This window comes from Vanellus vanellus, assembly GCF_965231255.1.
Source record: "Vanellus vanellus genome assembly, chromosome: 3".
Lineage (NCBI taxonomy): Eukaryota > Metazoa > Chordata > Aves > Charadriiformes > Charadriidae > Vanellus > Vanellus vanellus.
Genome location: NC_138907.1, coordinates 12,705,361 through 12,721,123, shown reverse-complemented (window position 1 = coordinate 12,721,123; position 15,763 = coordinate 12,705,361). Strand labels below are relative to the sequence as shown.

General features: G+C 41.5%; 1 protein-coding gene across 1 annotated transcript; it reads left to right on the top strand.

Annotated features, from left to right (window-relative positions):
• The first annotated feature begins 1,932 nt into the window (after positions 1 to 1,932).
• MDH1 (malate dehydrogenase 1) lies at positions 1,933 to 13,674 on the top strand. Its single transcript, XM_082480994.1, has 9 exons — positions 1,933 to 2,020; positions 7,424 to 7,522; positions 7,842 to 7,938; positions 8,877 to 9,052; positions 10,249 to 10,371; positions 10,504 to 10,680; positions 12,259 to 12,372; positions 12,586 to 12,675; positions 13,041 to 13,674. Exons 1-9 carry the CDS (start codon positions 2,018 to 2,020, stop codon positions 13,164 to 13,166), a joined length of 1,005 nt encoding a protein of 334 aa, XP_082337120.1. The 5' UTR covers positions 1,933 to 2,017; the 3' UTR covers positions 13,167 to 13,674.
• Positions 13,675 to 15,763: the final 2,089 nt, after the last annotated feature.

Genomic DNA, 15,763 nt, shown 5'->3' with positions numbered 1-15,763 from the left:
CTAACATTGATTTAGCTGAAAATTGATAAGGAGTCAATTTGAATTGAACCGATCATGCGGAGTGGAAATTACCTTATGCAGATCCACATCAGGTTTTGTGTATATTGAAATCTTAAATAAACTTAAATAGTCTTAATTAAGTCTGTACAACATCTGGGTGCGGAAAAGGTTACAGTCACTAGGGCAAAGCATCTTAGGACACTCTTGGAATAATCTGACTGGAAAACAAGCTCCCTTCTACTCACCAAGCTTCTCTACATTTCACAGCATGCCAGACCTCAGCTTTGCTTGCAGCTATTTTTCTTTCAAATTCATCCCCAGAAGGGAACTTGGGTACAGTCTTAATTCATATTAAAAATGTAGGGTTATTAACTGATATAAATCAGTATAGACTGACATTTAAAGTAACACAAGCACGACTGTACTTTTTCAACTCTGACACTGCAGTTTTCTGCGTGGCAGAAGCTGTCAGAGGTTCAGCTAAAGACTTGTTCAAGCCACAGGAAGTTTTGAGTTGTGGCATGAGCACACTCAGCAACAAGACTCCTAAAATGAGAACACTTTGCATGATGAGCATAAATATTTACATTTTACACCCACTGCCTTAAAGGAGTAACTTCTTATTTCTGTCTGAGGACTGAAGAAGAAATTGTATAATTGTGCACATGCTGCTTAGGTTGTTTAAAAAATAAATAATACAATCAACTGTAAGAACTAGAGTAAGATTTAAAACTAATCCTGCAGAAAAATATTTGGACAAGGGAGATTTCACTGAAGACTTAACTAAATTACAGAATTTGTCCAATAAGGAGACCTCTCAGGATCTGTGGAAAAAAATAATCAACGGTGCCATCCGAGACTCTCTTTTATAGCATAAAAACACAGTTCAAGAATCAATGGGGTTTTTGCTGATGTATTTATGCCAATATCAGCCTCGCTTTAGACACAGACCGAAAAAGTTTACTTCGGTCAACAATCCAAAATACAACTAAATTAAGAGTTTTATTTTTCCACAACAGATCCCTAGTTTAACACCGTTTTACCCGCAGAATGGCACAGGTAAGCTCTCAGTAAGGCAAAGGACGCGGCCAAGCAGAAACTGACAGGATTTTGTGAGGGGGGTAAGTATAACCCGGCAGCTCCTCCTTAGGGGCCGAAAGAAAGGTGCCGCAGCCAACAGACCTTCCCCGGGGGCGGCTGGGCCTGAGGGAATGCCGGGCGCTGAGGAGGCAAAGAGAAAGCTTCCCGCCCTCACAGCGCCCGGCCTGAGGAGAGGAGCTCCATGCCCGCCCCCCGCCACTCACTGAGAGGCCCAACAGGCCGCGCACCGCCGGTAAGGCAGGTAGCGCCCGCAAACGGCCCAGCCCCACCAGCATGCCCGCACCCGAACCCACCGAGAGCTCCCAGGAAACCGGGCGGGCGATACCGGGGGCAGGGAAACACCGAGCACCGCCACCACTCCCGAGGTCTCCCCCCCGCCTCCCAAAACTCCCTTCCGCCCCCCCCCGTCACCTAGCAACCACCGAAGCGCCGCCACCTGCGCACGCGCAGCCGCCGCCACGCTGCTGCCGCCACCACCTCTCGCCGTGCGCATGCGCCCCGCTGCCCCCGCACAGCACTCGGAGGCGCGCAACGTCCTGGCGCATGCGCAAAGAGAAAAGCCCGCGCTGCCGCAACCCCCGCCCCAGCCCTCCTCGCCCTGAACGCATGCGCAAGAGAAGGGCGCCCCCTGCTGTCCAGCCGACCTGCTCTGCGCTTCTATGAATGGGGCCAATCGCACCCGGGGGCGAGGCGCTCCTGTTCCGAGGCACGCTGGGAGTTGTAGTTCTTATTTCGCGCTCTGCCGCGCGGCAGTGGGAGCCGGGACTACAGTTCCCGGGAGGCCGCGCGGGGGCAGGCGCGCTCCGCTCCTACCCCCCTGCCCCCGCGCGGTAGGTCAGCGCGGCGCTGTCGCGGCTCCAGTCGCGCTGTAGAGGTGACCCCCCCGAGGCTGCCGGACCTGCCGCTCTTCTCAGCCATGGTCGGTACCGCTCCCTGAGCCGCCGGGGGGAGGGACGGAACGGTGCTCTCTTGGGGCGGCGGGCTGAGCCCTTCCCCCCCGACCCACCCCCGGTCGGGGCGGTTGGGGCAGGGGCTCCCGTCAGGAGGAGGAGGATGGAGGAGGAGGAGGAGGAGGAGGCTGCGAAATGGCGCCGGCTACCCCCCGCCTTCCTTCTCTTCCTCACCGGGCGGCCCCGTAGGGGTGACTTGAAGGTCTCAGCCCTCACGGAGGCCGCGCCGGGGTGACCTTCTTCTGGCCCGAGGATTTGGGGGGGGGGGGCGGGGGCGAGGGGTGTCGGAGGGTGTTCGGTGGCGGCTCCTGCAGTGTCGGCCTAGCAGGAGCGAGCCTCCCCGGCCTGATGCTGGCCCTTCGAGCGGTTTAATCGCGCTTTTTCCTAAAGCTGGTGCCTCGCTGAGCCCGGTGGTTGGCGGCATTGCCTTGGAGGAGAGGGGAATGCCGACTCCTTCATTTCATTAAAGGTTTTGGGCGCAATTCTGTGTTAGCTCAAGGGGAGGTCTTGGTAAAATGTTCTCCTCTCTTGTTTCATCCCTGCTTGCTGTCAGAAATCCAGATGTTTGTGTAGGCTCTGCGAATTGTCAAGGTGTCCTTCTAGCTTTGTCTTGAGGTTACACAGGTGAACTGGAGTGCTTTGCTTTTCTATGGCACATATATATGTAAGCACAAACACAAGCTTGCACAGAGACCTTGCTTTCCTTTGTAATAATGAAAAATCTCTGTGCTTTCCTAGTTATACCCTGTTATTCAAGCCTTTTCTTTTGGTACCTTGCTACAGACGAGATGCTTGTGCGCTCTGAAGTGTGGCTTGTTATTTCAGCTATAAGCTAAAAAATACTGAAATCTGTAAACCTTGACTGTCCGAACTCTCCACTCTTATTTCTATTTAAAATAAGGCTTCTCAGGAGCGACCACAAGGCAGCAAATTTTAGTTTGCACTTGAAAGCTTTCAAAACGTTGACTGCTGTGAATTTGCTGGTCTCCAGGAGAACTGCTGTTTGAAACTTACTTTGATGCCCAGACTTTTTAGAATGCCACTGTTTTTTATCTTACTTTCACTATTCTAATTATGCATTTGATGTTGGGCAAAGGTTTTAGACTTCTCAAACAAAATTGCGTGTCTACTGATGCAACTGCTATTAGCTAAATGAAATGGAAAATGCTTTTGAGGGCACCTGTCTCAAGGTCATTTCTTAAGGAAAGAATTCTTTTGGAATCCAGTCTATGAACCACAGTGCTGCAGGAGCTGCTAAAGTGCACAGCTGTCTTGCTTATAGTTTCTACCACTTTTCCAAATGCATTTATTGTCACTGCAACCCTGCTCTAAAGAGGGAAGAGTGAAGGGAAAGTTTCTGAGAAGATACAGTTTAATTTAATGCCTGAAGCATTCCTGTCAAGCAAGGTGGGATAGCTTAGTTGGCTTTAGTATTCAGGAATAATGTTAGGCTGCTGATATTTTACAAAAAGCTAAGTCTATCAGCAGTAATGTTTATAGAAGTCTTTTATAACTGTAATTAGTAATGCAAAGTCCATCACTTGTGTAGACAGGACATAGCTTTTCTTGTTTCTACATTTGATAGACTGTGGGTTATTTCATATTACACTCTTACTTACCTTTGTAACCTCCTGAATCAGTTTTGCAGCGTAGTGCTATTTTCATGTATGGCAGTAATATTTTAGGTCTACTAGTATCATTGGTAATCACAGAGATAACAAGCACTGAGTTATTAAACCAGAGTGTGTGCAGGGGGGGAGGGCATTAAGCCCACAGCTTCCTCATTTGATATTGGAAGCTCTACTTTTATCTGTCATAATTTAGGAGGGGTAGAAATTCTACATGTTTGGTGAAGTAGAGATAGGAGGGTATCTGGGAATGCAATGTTCACTTTTTTTTTTTTCCTTTTTATCATTACCTTTATTAATGTCAGTTTCCTGAAACTTTTTAACTATATATACATAGGCTGTATGTGAAGTGGGGAAGGCTTTGAAACTAAATAGTTTTAGATGTTATTTAATTTGTCCTCTAGCTCTTGTATACCTGAGAGTGAGTAAAGGTCACCTCCGTAGTTACCACAGCATGAAAGTATTCTTATTGAAGCCCAGTGCAGGAGCCAAGTCATGGATTAAAGTGCCTGAACATGAATCTGTGGAGCCTACAGCTTCCATTGGGGAGCTACTAATTTCTCTAAACATCCAACCTCCAAAAGTAGCCTCAAATGCTCAACGATAGCGATTTTTATACATGATGTAAGTTTTCCAGGATGTAAAACGATAGCGATTTTTATACATGATGTAAGTTTTCCAAATAAAGTTAACTCTATTTGTTAAGAAGCACAACTTTTGGGGCTTGTTAATCTAACCCCTGGAATAAAGAGAGAGCATGAAAAATTCTTTGATACTAATTGCTTGCAATTAGTACAGGGGCAAGGGGGTTCAGGGGAAGCTTGTATGTGAATCCAAAGTACTGAGGGCTCGGAGAGAAGAAAACAAGTAGGCGGTACGCCTCAGTTTATTTTAGCTTATGTTTCTTCCTCCCTCCTGCAGCCCAAAATGGGGGAAGAACAGGAAGAATTGTAGTAAGCAAACATAATTTTTTTGAGAGGATGGAGCCGAGTAATGACTGAAGGATTTTTTTTTTTTTTTTTTAAACAAGGTTAAGTCTGTCTTAGTAAAAAAAAAAAAAAAAAAAAAAAACAACAAAAAAAAACCCCAAAACTCACAAAACCAAAAAAAACCCCAACAAACATTGTCCTGCCTCTTGACTTTTTATCTTCCACTCCTTCCCTGTCCTCTTGTTATGCTAAATACTCACCATAATGCTAGTGGAAAGATTGACATTGACATTTTATACAGATTAGTGTATAAAGTGCATATAGTGGAAAAAATCCTTGTTGACTTTCCCCTTTTTCTAACACAACTTTAGATTGGCTCACAGGTTGCAAAGGAGAAAGAGCCTAACTTCTTAAAATCTTTGTTCACTAGAAATTCAGAAATCGATTCACAATTGATTTCAGATACCATGTAATTCAAAGAAAACGTGTTCTGCTGTTATCTGTGTGAATTCTGGAGTAGCATGCTTAGCACGGGATTACTTTTTATATGCTGCTGATATGGGATTTTGCCAGGCCAAGGTTTTGCAGCACAGTAATTTTCCAGTGCTTATTTTGCTAACTAATATGATTAGCTGTCTTAAAAGAGTGTTTGTGGTTCCCTTTATGTAAATAAAATGTAGATTCTCCTTAAAAACACGCTGAAAAGTTGGCTTTAAAATATAATATGCGTCTTAATCTGTGCTGCCCATCATCCAGACATTATGGTACATTTGGACAGTATAACTTCCCTACTCAAGAATAGTGTACCCAATCTAGTTTTGAGATTTAAAACAGCAATAATTGATTGTCTTCTCTCCTTCCCCCTCCTCATGGAGTTCTGATGAGGTTTGAGGGATGAGACTCACAGTAGGACAGGTTCAAAAGAAAATAATGCAGTTCAACACCATAACCAGTAGCCATTTAACCAAATATTTAAAGAATCATTGCAATAATGAAGGCAAAATCATATCGAGGTCTAAATCTGCAAGTTCAGTAGTTTAACTTCATCACTTATGCTCCCATTTTATCCAGTATGTGGTAAAATGGGGTAGGTGGCCTCATCTTTATAGTTATCTAATGCTGGCTTGATGCAGCTGTGCTTGGCTGGTCACTTCTGCAGAGAGAATATGCTCAAATCCCAAAATGGTTTTCCTATAAATATCGATGACAGGGAATTTTGGTTGGAAAGGATCTCTAGAGGTCATCCAGCCTGACCACTTTCTTGCTCCGAGTCTGGAGGTTGTCCAGTCCAGGCTGATAGCAAGGCTTTTGCCACTGCTAAATCAAGTCATACATGTTTTTTCATCTGGATCTTCAAAGCCACCAAGGTTGAAGGTTGCACTGACTCTCTGGGTACCCTGTTCCAGTGCAGCAGTACCACCCCAATCAATAATTTTTCTCTTGATTTGTAGCCGTTGCCCCATGTTCTGCTATCTGCCACTACTGGGAGGTGTTTGGCAGCGTTATTTTTATAACCTTCCTCGAAGTCGTAGTAGGCTGCTGTTAGAGCACTCCTTGCCCTCCACCTTTCCAGACTATGCCCAGCTCCCTCAGCCTCATCTTATAGGACACGATGAACTCTGGGCCCCAGCCAGCTGAGTAATGTTTGCCTGGACCCTCTTTAGTTTTTCAACATCCCTCTAAAACTCAGGGTCCCAAAACTGGACTCAGTATTCCATCTGCAACCTAAGCAAAATGCCTGCCTTTGCTCTGCAAGCTACACTTTTCATAATGTAGCCCAGTATGCGATTAAATCACTTCAGACATAATTGAATATGGAAGATCTTTTCTCCATAATTCACATGATAATCTTTTAATTATTTGAAAAACTGGGCATCGGATTCCAGCAGGCTGGTTAGAGTCTGCTTGTTCGTGTCCTAGCATAATCTGCCCCAGCACTACTGCCTTTAGGTAAAAAAGGAGATACAAAACCCATGCTTGCAAAATACTGGCTTATGAATGTCCTTTGGAATGTTTTACCTTTTCAATATTAAGTCCTACCCTGGAGTTCCCCAAGGCCTAGTTCTGCTTAACAAAATGGACTTTTGCTATAGGGTAAGCTTCTCCCCACCATTATTTATTTGCGATATAGCAACGTGTTGGCAGTCTTCTTCCAGTCTTTTGGAGTTTCTGGTCAGTTTGACAATGGGCGGTTGTGTTATGGATACTAATGTCTATGTTTTTCCATAATATAGCTTTTGTCTGTGGATTTGTTAAATTGCTGTATAACAGTTTAGGGAGGCAGTAGTTTTAAGTCCACTAGATTCCTTGGTTTGTGGCATTCAATAAGTAGTTGCAGGTAAGTATTCAAAATGCTTAATGGAAACAGTCCTCAAAATTGAAAGAATATGAAAACTGGTGAAGCGTGGCACCTTGTAAAACTTCTCTAGTAAGTTTGAATGGGTAACCTAATGAGTGGGTACATATTGTAATGCCTTATGCTAAAAAGGCAGCATTGTTAAAAGGGATACAAAGTTTTTTAATACAAAGATTAAAATTCCTGGTGTTTTGGAAGCTTTTCCAGGAGCAATTCTTAGGGATATTTTTGCAACTGTGGTCTGTTTCTGTAAAAGCCGGTAGGGAAATTCCTGGTGGTTCTAGCAGAACGACAGTATGATCCCAGGAGCTGGCCCTGATCCATATTTAGGCACGCGTTTTCATCCAGGTTAAATAATGAAACCTCATTACTGTAGTAACTGTTAATTTTTTTACCACTCTCAGATGGCGTAAGTGTGCACTGTATAGCTGTGGGTAAGTCTCCATATCTTTCTTGCAGGGTGAACCTATCAGAGTCCTGGTGACTGGAGCTGCTGGGCAGATTGCTTACTCGCTGCTCTACAGCATTGCCAAGGGAGATGTCTTTGGCAAAGATCAGGTAACTCCTACACTGAATTACCACTTCTCTCTGCTGTGCAGTAATGAATAAGCTGATGTCTGAACTGCAGCCCCTGAGACTTGTTTTCTTGTGGACACTCGGAATGGTTTATCAATATGCAATTAATTTATTCTTTAAGTGGTGAAAATGAGTCCATTACACAAGCTTTCAGTTGTTGGCCGTGCTGAAGTTTTTCAGTTTTCTGTAAATGGATTTTTTAAGTCTTGCACAAGATAGCAGTTTCTAGGAGGTAACAAGACAAATTAATTTTGAAAACAGATTACACCTGACTTGCACTAAACCATTTCTTTCTTTACAGCCTCTTGTTCTTGTGCTGCTGGATATCACCCCTGTGATGACGGTGTTGGACGGTATAGTGATGGAGCTACAGGACTGTGCTCTACCGCTGCTGAGAGGTGACCAAAAGAAATCTTTCTTACACTGACAACATGTTCTAGCACAACTATTGCATTTATGAGTTCCTGTAGCTGGCAGGAAGTTAAGCAGAAGAAAATACTAGATGATCCTTTCTTGGTTTTATATTTTGTGGAAGATTAACTTAGGCTGTAAGATAGGAATAAAGCCATCAAATGAGTTTTGTGTTAAGATTTGATTCCACAAATACCTGGGGTTTGATTTACATCCTCTAATCCTGGGTTGTCAGCATGTACAACAAATTGTCAGATACTTGTGTGTCTATGCATTGTATTCAATAACATTGAATCTTTAGATAAGCTTAGATGCCTTTACTAAATTAAAAAAAAATAGTCTTTAGAAAGATGACTAAAGACTAGACTTCTGCATAAAGACACAAACTGAAAAATCTCTCACCAAGTGGTGTAAACCAGTTAAGTTCTGATAGTTTAAACAAGCAGAAGAAAGGGATCAAGTTAAAAAAAAAAAAAAAAGGCATGTAGCTCATGTAGCTACTGCCTCTTATACCTGTACAAATCAAACCTTCTTCGGTTTAAATTATTTAAGGGAAAGGAAAAGTTCATTTGTGTTAGTACTTGCTGCTAAAAATTTTTTGTAAAAGTGAAGAACAACATATGTGCATATGTATATATATTTAGATAGAGACATGAAAGTTATCTTTTTACATAGCTTTCTCCTGTGTTTCCAGGATTGATATCTAAAGCTTTAGATAAATATTTGTATATGTAAACTGTTTAGTGCCAAGTATTTAATCTGTGGAGTTAGGGCCAACTTACAATATGTGTATTTTTGGAAGGGGATGGTGGTGTTGTCAGATCATATTGTATACTATTTATGAACCAAAGAATATTCCCATTAACACTTTGCATTAGTATTTATCTATCTCATATTTCCCCTCCCCTCCCTTTCATGTTTTTAGAGGTCATTCCAACAGACAAGGAGGAAGTTGCTTTCAAAGACCTTGACATAGCAATTCTGGTTGGTTCTATGCCAAGGAAAGAGGGCATGGAGAGGAAGGATTTACTCCAAGCAAATGCGAAAATTTTCAAGTCTCAGGGTGCAGCCTTGGACAAATATGCCAAAAAGACTGTCAAGGTGAATACAGAAACTGAATTTTAAAACGTTAACTCTCTGAGTTATGTAGAGATTTAAATACATTGTAGAATGATCTTGCGTAAAAAGGAGCCTTTTCAGTGCAGGCATTCCTTTCCTTACGCCCTGAAAAATACACCACAGTCAAGGTTAGATGAGATATAGTATGTTAAATAGGTAGATGATTTGGTCCTTAATTTGTTTGGTGAAAAAGGTAAGTCTTACATTGTATTGCTGTATTCCACACATAGTCTGAACTCGTTACCACCAATTCTAAAAAAAAAAAAAAAAAAATCTATATAAAAAAAAAGCCATCTTCTGCTTGTTATCTCTCTTCTCTGGGAGAACTAAATTATCTACACGCAGCTGTCTACTTCATATCCATCTGTGGCTTTAACATAATGACCCTTAACTTCGCTATCAATATGGAATTACAGTTGCACAAAAAATTGGCTTTATTTAGGTTGTTTGCATCTTGGTCTTTGGAGCGTTGGAAGCTTTTAATTGTTCTCTCTCAGATTCCTTCAGCACAGTTAATGGGATCATGTGGCTGCTCTCCTACTGCTCTTAATCTCAGACCCAGACTCTGACTGTGCTTTGTAACTGACTTTTTAATGTCTACTTCCTCTGCTGATGAACTTCCTACTGCTTCTGAAGACTTGTTTGCTTCTTTATATAGTTGGAATAAAAACTATCAATGTAACTATTGCAGAGTAATGGAAAATTCACTGAACTTGCTTTCAAAAGGGGAAACACAAATGGAGGTTTGCAGATTAGCTTGTGTGATTGAGAGTATACGGAGCTTGACGTTAATCATTTGAAGAACATTAGTAGATGAAGGATGAATAAAAATCAGTTTTCCTTAGTAAAAAATTGATCTAAGTTCAGGCAATATTTTACTTCTAACTGCTTATGAACATTGAGATAAGTAACTGTTCTGCCTTTCTTAATTATAAAGCAATTATACAGAGCAGTGGCAGCCAGTCCAGGAACCATTTAAAAGGTGACAGTGAATTCATGTGAGCTGACTAGTGTGTATGTATCGTGTTGTCCCTGAGTCTAGTAGCACGGGCGAAATCCATAAAAAAGTTAAAGTTTCTAATTTCTTTGAAGGTAAAGTCATGTGTTTCACTTGAGGGAGTTTTTTTGCAGAAATAATTTCATCTTTCCACATTCCCTTTCACCTTTTTGGTTTTTAGGTTGTGGTAGTTGGGAATCCAGCAAATACTAACTGCCTGATTGCATCAAAGTCAGCCCCATCAATACCAAAGGAAAACTTCAGCTGCTTAACTCGTTTGGATCACAACAGAGCTAAATCTCAGGTAAGAAGGGCCTACTCAAAGTAGAATGCTTTCTGTTGTCTCTGCTAAATGCAAGCAGAGCAATGCTTTCAAAGAAGCCTGTGCATCAAGAAGCTGAAGTTAATGCAATGGTCGTCTTTAATTTCTGATTAGATTGCTCTGAAACTTGGTGTGACTGCTAATGATGTGAAGAATGTCATCATCTGGGGCAACCACTCCTCCACTCAATATCCAGATGTTACCCATGCGAAGGTAAATGTGAAAGGAAAGGAAGTTGGAGTTTATGAAGCTATAAAAGACGACAGCTGGCTGAAGGGAGACTTTATCCTGGTAAGATCTTGTTTGGTTTGGTTTTTTTTTTTGTTTTGTTTTTAATGGTTGTTCTGTGCTTCTACTTTCTCCTAACCTCATGTGAAATTGTGAACTATATAAATGACTGAGCAGAGCAGCTCTTCCTATCTCACTAGAATAAGTCACCTTCAGGTCACTTGTTTCTATTGGTTATTTGCTTTTGAAAAATCTAAGGCATTATGAAACTTACATAAATACTACCAGAAAAAGCCATTTGGAATGCTAATAACAAAAATAATTTTGATCATACCTTAGGCGCAGCTCATCTGGCATGCAAGCACCATTAACAGTTAACTATGGTGACCTTTTGGGGCATCGTTGTAGATGAATCGGAATGATCTTTCATTTGCTGCTCCCCACCCACCAAAAAAAGCCCAACAGCCCTCCCCCTGCACATGCATACACATGCACACTTTCCAAATCTAACTCTGTGGCCTCGTCAGCAGCGTTTTTGAACAATCTAGAAAACACCTGCAAATATTTTAATGTAGGATAATAATAAATAATGTAGGGTAGTAAAACAAAATAATGGTATTAATTGATCAAGAGCACAGGCTACCTAAATGCCTGTGAAACAGGATTACTAAAGGCCCTGATGAACAAGATTCCGAGTAGCTGCACTTTGCTTGGTATTGCAGTGTTTCTGGCATGCTGACAGCCAGGTACTGTATCTTAGCCAAGGCACCTTTAGTTTGGGACTGAGAGTGTGTTTCGTCCTGTGATGTGCTCTGTCCTATCTGGGTTTTGGGTATAGCTTATACCAGTTCATGCTTGTTGCTACAGAATAAATAATTGTATGCTGGCAAGCAAAGTTCATGAGCCAGAGTGTAAGCAGAAACCTGTCCTTGCCCTTCATCCTGCTGTATCTTACATGGCCAAGGATATTCGTTTAGCCTTTGTAATGCTGGTCTGTGCTAGAATGCTTTGTCTAAGATAAGGAGATCCCATAATTCTTTCTTTCTAGACTGGAGTCTGGTTGGCATAGAGCCCTACCAAAACTTAGAAAAAAAAAAAAAAAGCAAGGCTTAAGAAGCTATTCTAATTCTAAGAAGTGCAACTCTTAAGTACAAAATTTCTAAATGTAAATTGCGTATAGGGCAGTAAGTTCAGCTGTCTTCAGGAATTAAATTAATTTTATGGATTACATATTGTAGGGTTGAGATCGGCAAGTAGTTCATGTTGGTATTCAGCAAAACACCTTAATTCCCAGTGTTGCACTGAGAAATCTGTTACTGTTGGTGTACATGAAGTCTCTTGGTGGTAAAAACTTGAAATGTCTGGTTGGTATGAGAGAAGCTAGTGAGCTGCTAGCAGTAAAGCAGGTACAAAGAGATGACCCAGCCCCTGAAGTATTGCGTTATGTTCTTGTGTTGGCAAAACTCTTCCAGATTGTATTTCTGTATTGTATACCATGTTTGTTTAAGGATAGAACTGTGTCTTGACCAATGAAATTAAATAACTTTTGTAAGGCTATCTTTCCTCATAGTGTTTACTAACAGCATTTAGACCAAGCCGTGATTTTAAACTTTACAACTTAAGGGTTTCTCCTAATTGCAGACTGTTCAGCAACGTGGAGCAGCCGTTATTAAGGCCAGGAAGCTGTCCAGTGCGATGTCAGCTGCCAAAGCTATCTGCGATCATGTGCGGGACATCTGGTTTGGCACTCCAGCGGTAAGATATTGCTCTTGAGTAAGTGCTTATTTGCCTAACGCTTTGATTACTTGCCAGTGTCTTTGACCTCAAGTGTGTATGTGTGGTGAGGGTGAAGAATCTGTCCTTTTCTGGAATACAGTGTATCACAGGAGGTGCAGTATATTGGAAGTTAAAATTTTGCTTGCTTCTAGCAGTGAAAAATACATTTATCCCTTACTTTTCTATCTTCAGGGGGAATTTGTTTCCATGGGAGTAATTTCTGATGGCAATTCTTATGGTGTTCCTGAAGACTTGCTATATTCATTCCCTGTTGTGATCAAGGTAACTAGACCATGTTTAAATCCAAGTATCTTCGGCAAGACCTAGCTAAACTCTTACATGGGCTTGTTAACAGCAGTGCTTTTAGTACAGGACTGCTGTTGCTGGGACGTGGGGATTTTAGCAGTCATTCAGAGGGGACCATTATTAATTTTGTAGTAGTTGCCAAATAAGTACTGATAGACAAGTAGAATCTGACATGACTAGCTCGTTCTGGTTGTATTCTTGATCTGAAGTCAAAATTAACTTCTGCCTGATGTGGTTTTTTGAGGCCGTAAACCCTTTTTCTTAAGCTGCAAAGTTTCCTTTGTGCAGACTGGATGAAGCTTGTTCTTACATGGAGGGGCTTTTTATTTGTTTTCAAACAGGACAAGACCTGGAAGTTTGTTGAGGGTCTTCCTATTAATGATTTTTCTCGTGAGAAGATGAATCTGACTGCTAAGGAGTTAACTGAAGAGAAGGAGACTGCCGTGCAATTCCTCTCCAGTGCATGACTAGGTGACAAGGAAATACAAAGTCATTTAAGAGTGGAAGAATCTAAAAGTCGTCTCTAAGTCTGCTACCAAACACTATTACTGTATTCAAGTCAACTGTCTGTGGCAATTGTGCATTTTGAAGTTCATACGCTTACTGGTACTGTTGTGCCTATTGAGTTATTAGCAAAAAAGATTATTAAAGAAGAAAAACTAGTTTGTTGACCAAATTTTGTCTGTTCAATACTAGTTGCGTACGATGCAGAATAATTGTTTGCCTCTGCCTTGGCTACTAACGCACAATATGAGTTTTGATTAGAATTTGGCACTATAGGAACACGTCCTAGTCTGTGATCACTTCAGCATCCTGTGGCTCAACTGAAAATGAAATTGGAATGCCGATAGTTCTCCTTGAACCAGTAGTTCAGTGGCTCAAGTCTCTTACTGGACAGACAAGTATATACTGTTCACTCTGGTTATGCTTACAATGTTTGTCAATAGAAATATTAAAAGATGCTTGATTGCATAATGGCTGAGAGTAGTCTGTTGTGCTTTATTTGCATGTTTTAGTGATGTAACTAGCAGAATTTGGTAGTACAACATAAAAAACCCTGAAGGCCTAGTTCAAAAAACTGAGGGGAAACTAGTTTTAAGAAGGTTTATTGATGACTAGCGCTTCCATTTTGTCTTTCCTGGGCAAAATTGCTTTATGTCAACATCAGACGTAGAAGCCTAAAGGCGGATTTGTACTCCAGCCCCACGATTCAAAAGCAGTGTTGGTGCTGTAGCTCGGTATTCATTTGATTGTAGCTTCGAGGCCTTTTGTCCCAGGAGAGGAGGACTCACTGAGGTTAATATACTTCCTTGTGAACTTGCCTAGTGCAGCCTACAAACCCTTGAACTTCGGGAAGCTATTTCAAATATATTGTCCTGTAATTACTCCTTTGTGAGCATGCAGGTGAATGTTGCCGTAACTCTTTTTACAAGATTCCTGCTTTATCTGTTCCTAGCGTAGGAACCCACTGTATGTAAACATAAGGGATTTAGGCTAGGTTTGTTCTGGGAATTTCTTAGATGTATTACCTGTTCCGTTTGGTTTTCTAAGCACCTTAAATACTTTACCCCATTTGCAGAGTGCTGAGCTCTCACGATATTGGGATTTTTCTCCTACACAATGTCAGGGCTAAGTTGTTGTCTGTCCTGTTCCAATATAAGCGTTTCTGCCTTGTCCTAAAGTAAATCTTGGGTCTGTCATATCTGGAGTCATCTCATTTCCCTTTTTTGGTTTGTTGTCATTAAATGAGGATTCAAAAAGTAGAACTATTTTGACCAAAAAAAAAAAAAAAGCTTAAACTGAATTCTAAGCAAATTGAATAGTTTCTTTGAGGATTTACCAATTGGAATATAAAATAAACTGTCAAACATGAATAACCTTGTCCTTAAAAATAAGTCTGCTGTCATAACATTACTGTAGTGGTTAAGTACAGTGACAGCAACACAGTGAATGTCTGCTGCAGCACAGGCCAGCTGCAAGCAGGGCACCGCAAGCGAATGCCTTGAATGTTTATGAAGCAGCTGTCGCAATAACAGATGCATTCTTGCGGTCTTAGGAATAGACGGGAACTACATACAGTGTATTTTTTCCACTCTTTCTCATTCCTCTAAACCTTTTGGAGTTTAGCCATGGAGAAATGAGAAGAAGAAAATTCTCATCTCTCTTTTCACAACAGTTTGGGAACTCGTGCAGAAATTAGGGAGGTGAGGAAAGCTGCCAACACCATGACTGCTTTTTGGTGTACCGTGCAAAGTCAGTAAAAATCTCAACACAAGCCTGGGGCCCAGAGGAGTTTATTCCAGTAATTACCACGCTGCAGCTTATTTTAACACAATGTGTTTTACAGTGAATGTTACAGGAGATAGCTACAGCGCACACTGTTACTCGGTTTAAAAAGGCTATGGGCAAAGTAAAGGGAAGTACATACCTGTGCCAGAAAACTGTAAAGAAGAGATGATAAATCCTGTTTGAGTGCATACCTACACCACAAACGTCGCAATGTAGGGAAGAAGCTTTAAAAAAAATAATAAAATAATCTGGAAGATCTGGCTCGTCAGGGTTTTTTGATGTTTGTTTTAAAGCAGCCCTCTCCAGGAGACAACTCGCTTCTTGTAAGGCGATGCTTGTAACACTTGGTGTATCAGAACAGTTGCATCATTAACCTCAGTACTTGATAGACCTTGGTAGATGATTTCATGATATATTTAACTCCTCAAGTCAACACTTGAATCTACATTTGATTCCTCTCGTATTATGAGTTTTAAGGACTGTGTGTATTTCTTCCAGGCTTCTGAGCAGCGATTCAACAGGAAATCTCTCATCTGCTTGTTGACCACGTATTTAACTACTCCCCCACTACTTACAAACTCTCAAACTAGCAAGTGGTGGGTATGTTCTTTGTATTCATGTTTCTGAACTGGTTTGTCCTCTTACGTTTCTGGGAGATTCCCTCCTGCTATCTCTTACCTTTTTAGCTATCTTTTGCTATGGCTTATGTTACTTTGTACAGTCTGCGCTGTTTTTGCAGGGCGCTTTGCTCTTCTCTTAGTAGGTGTGATGTGAA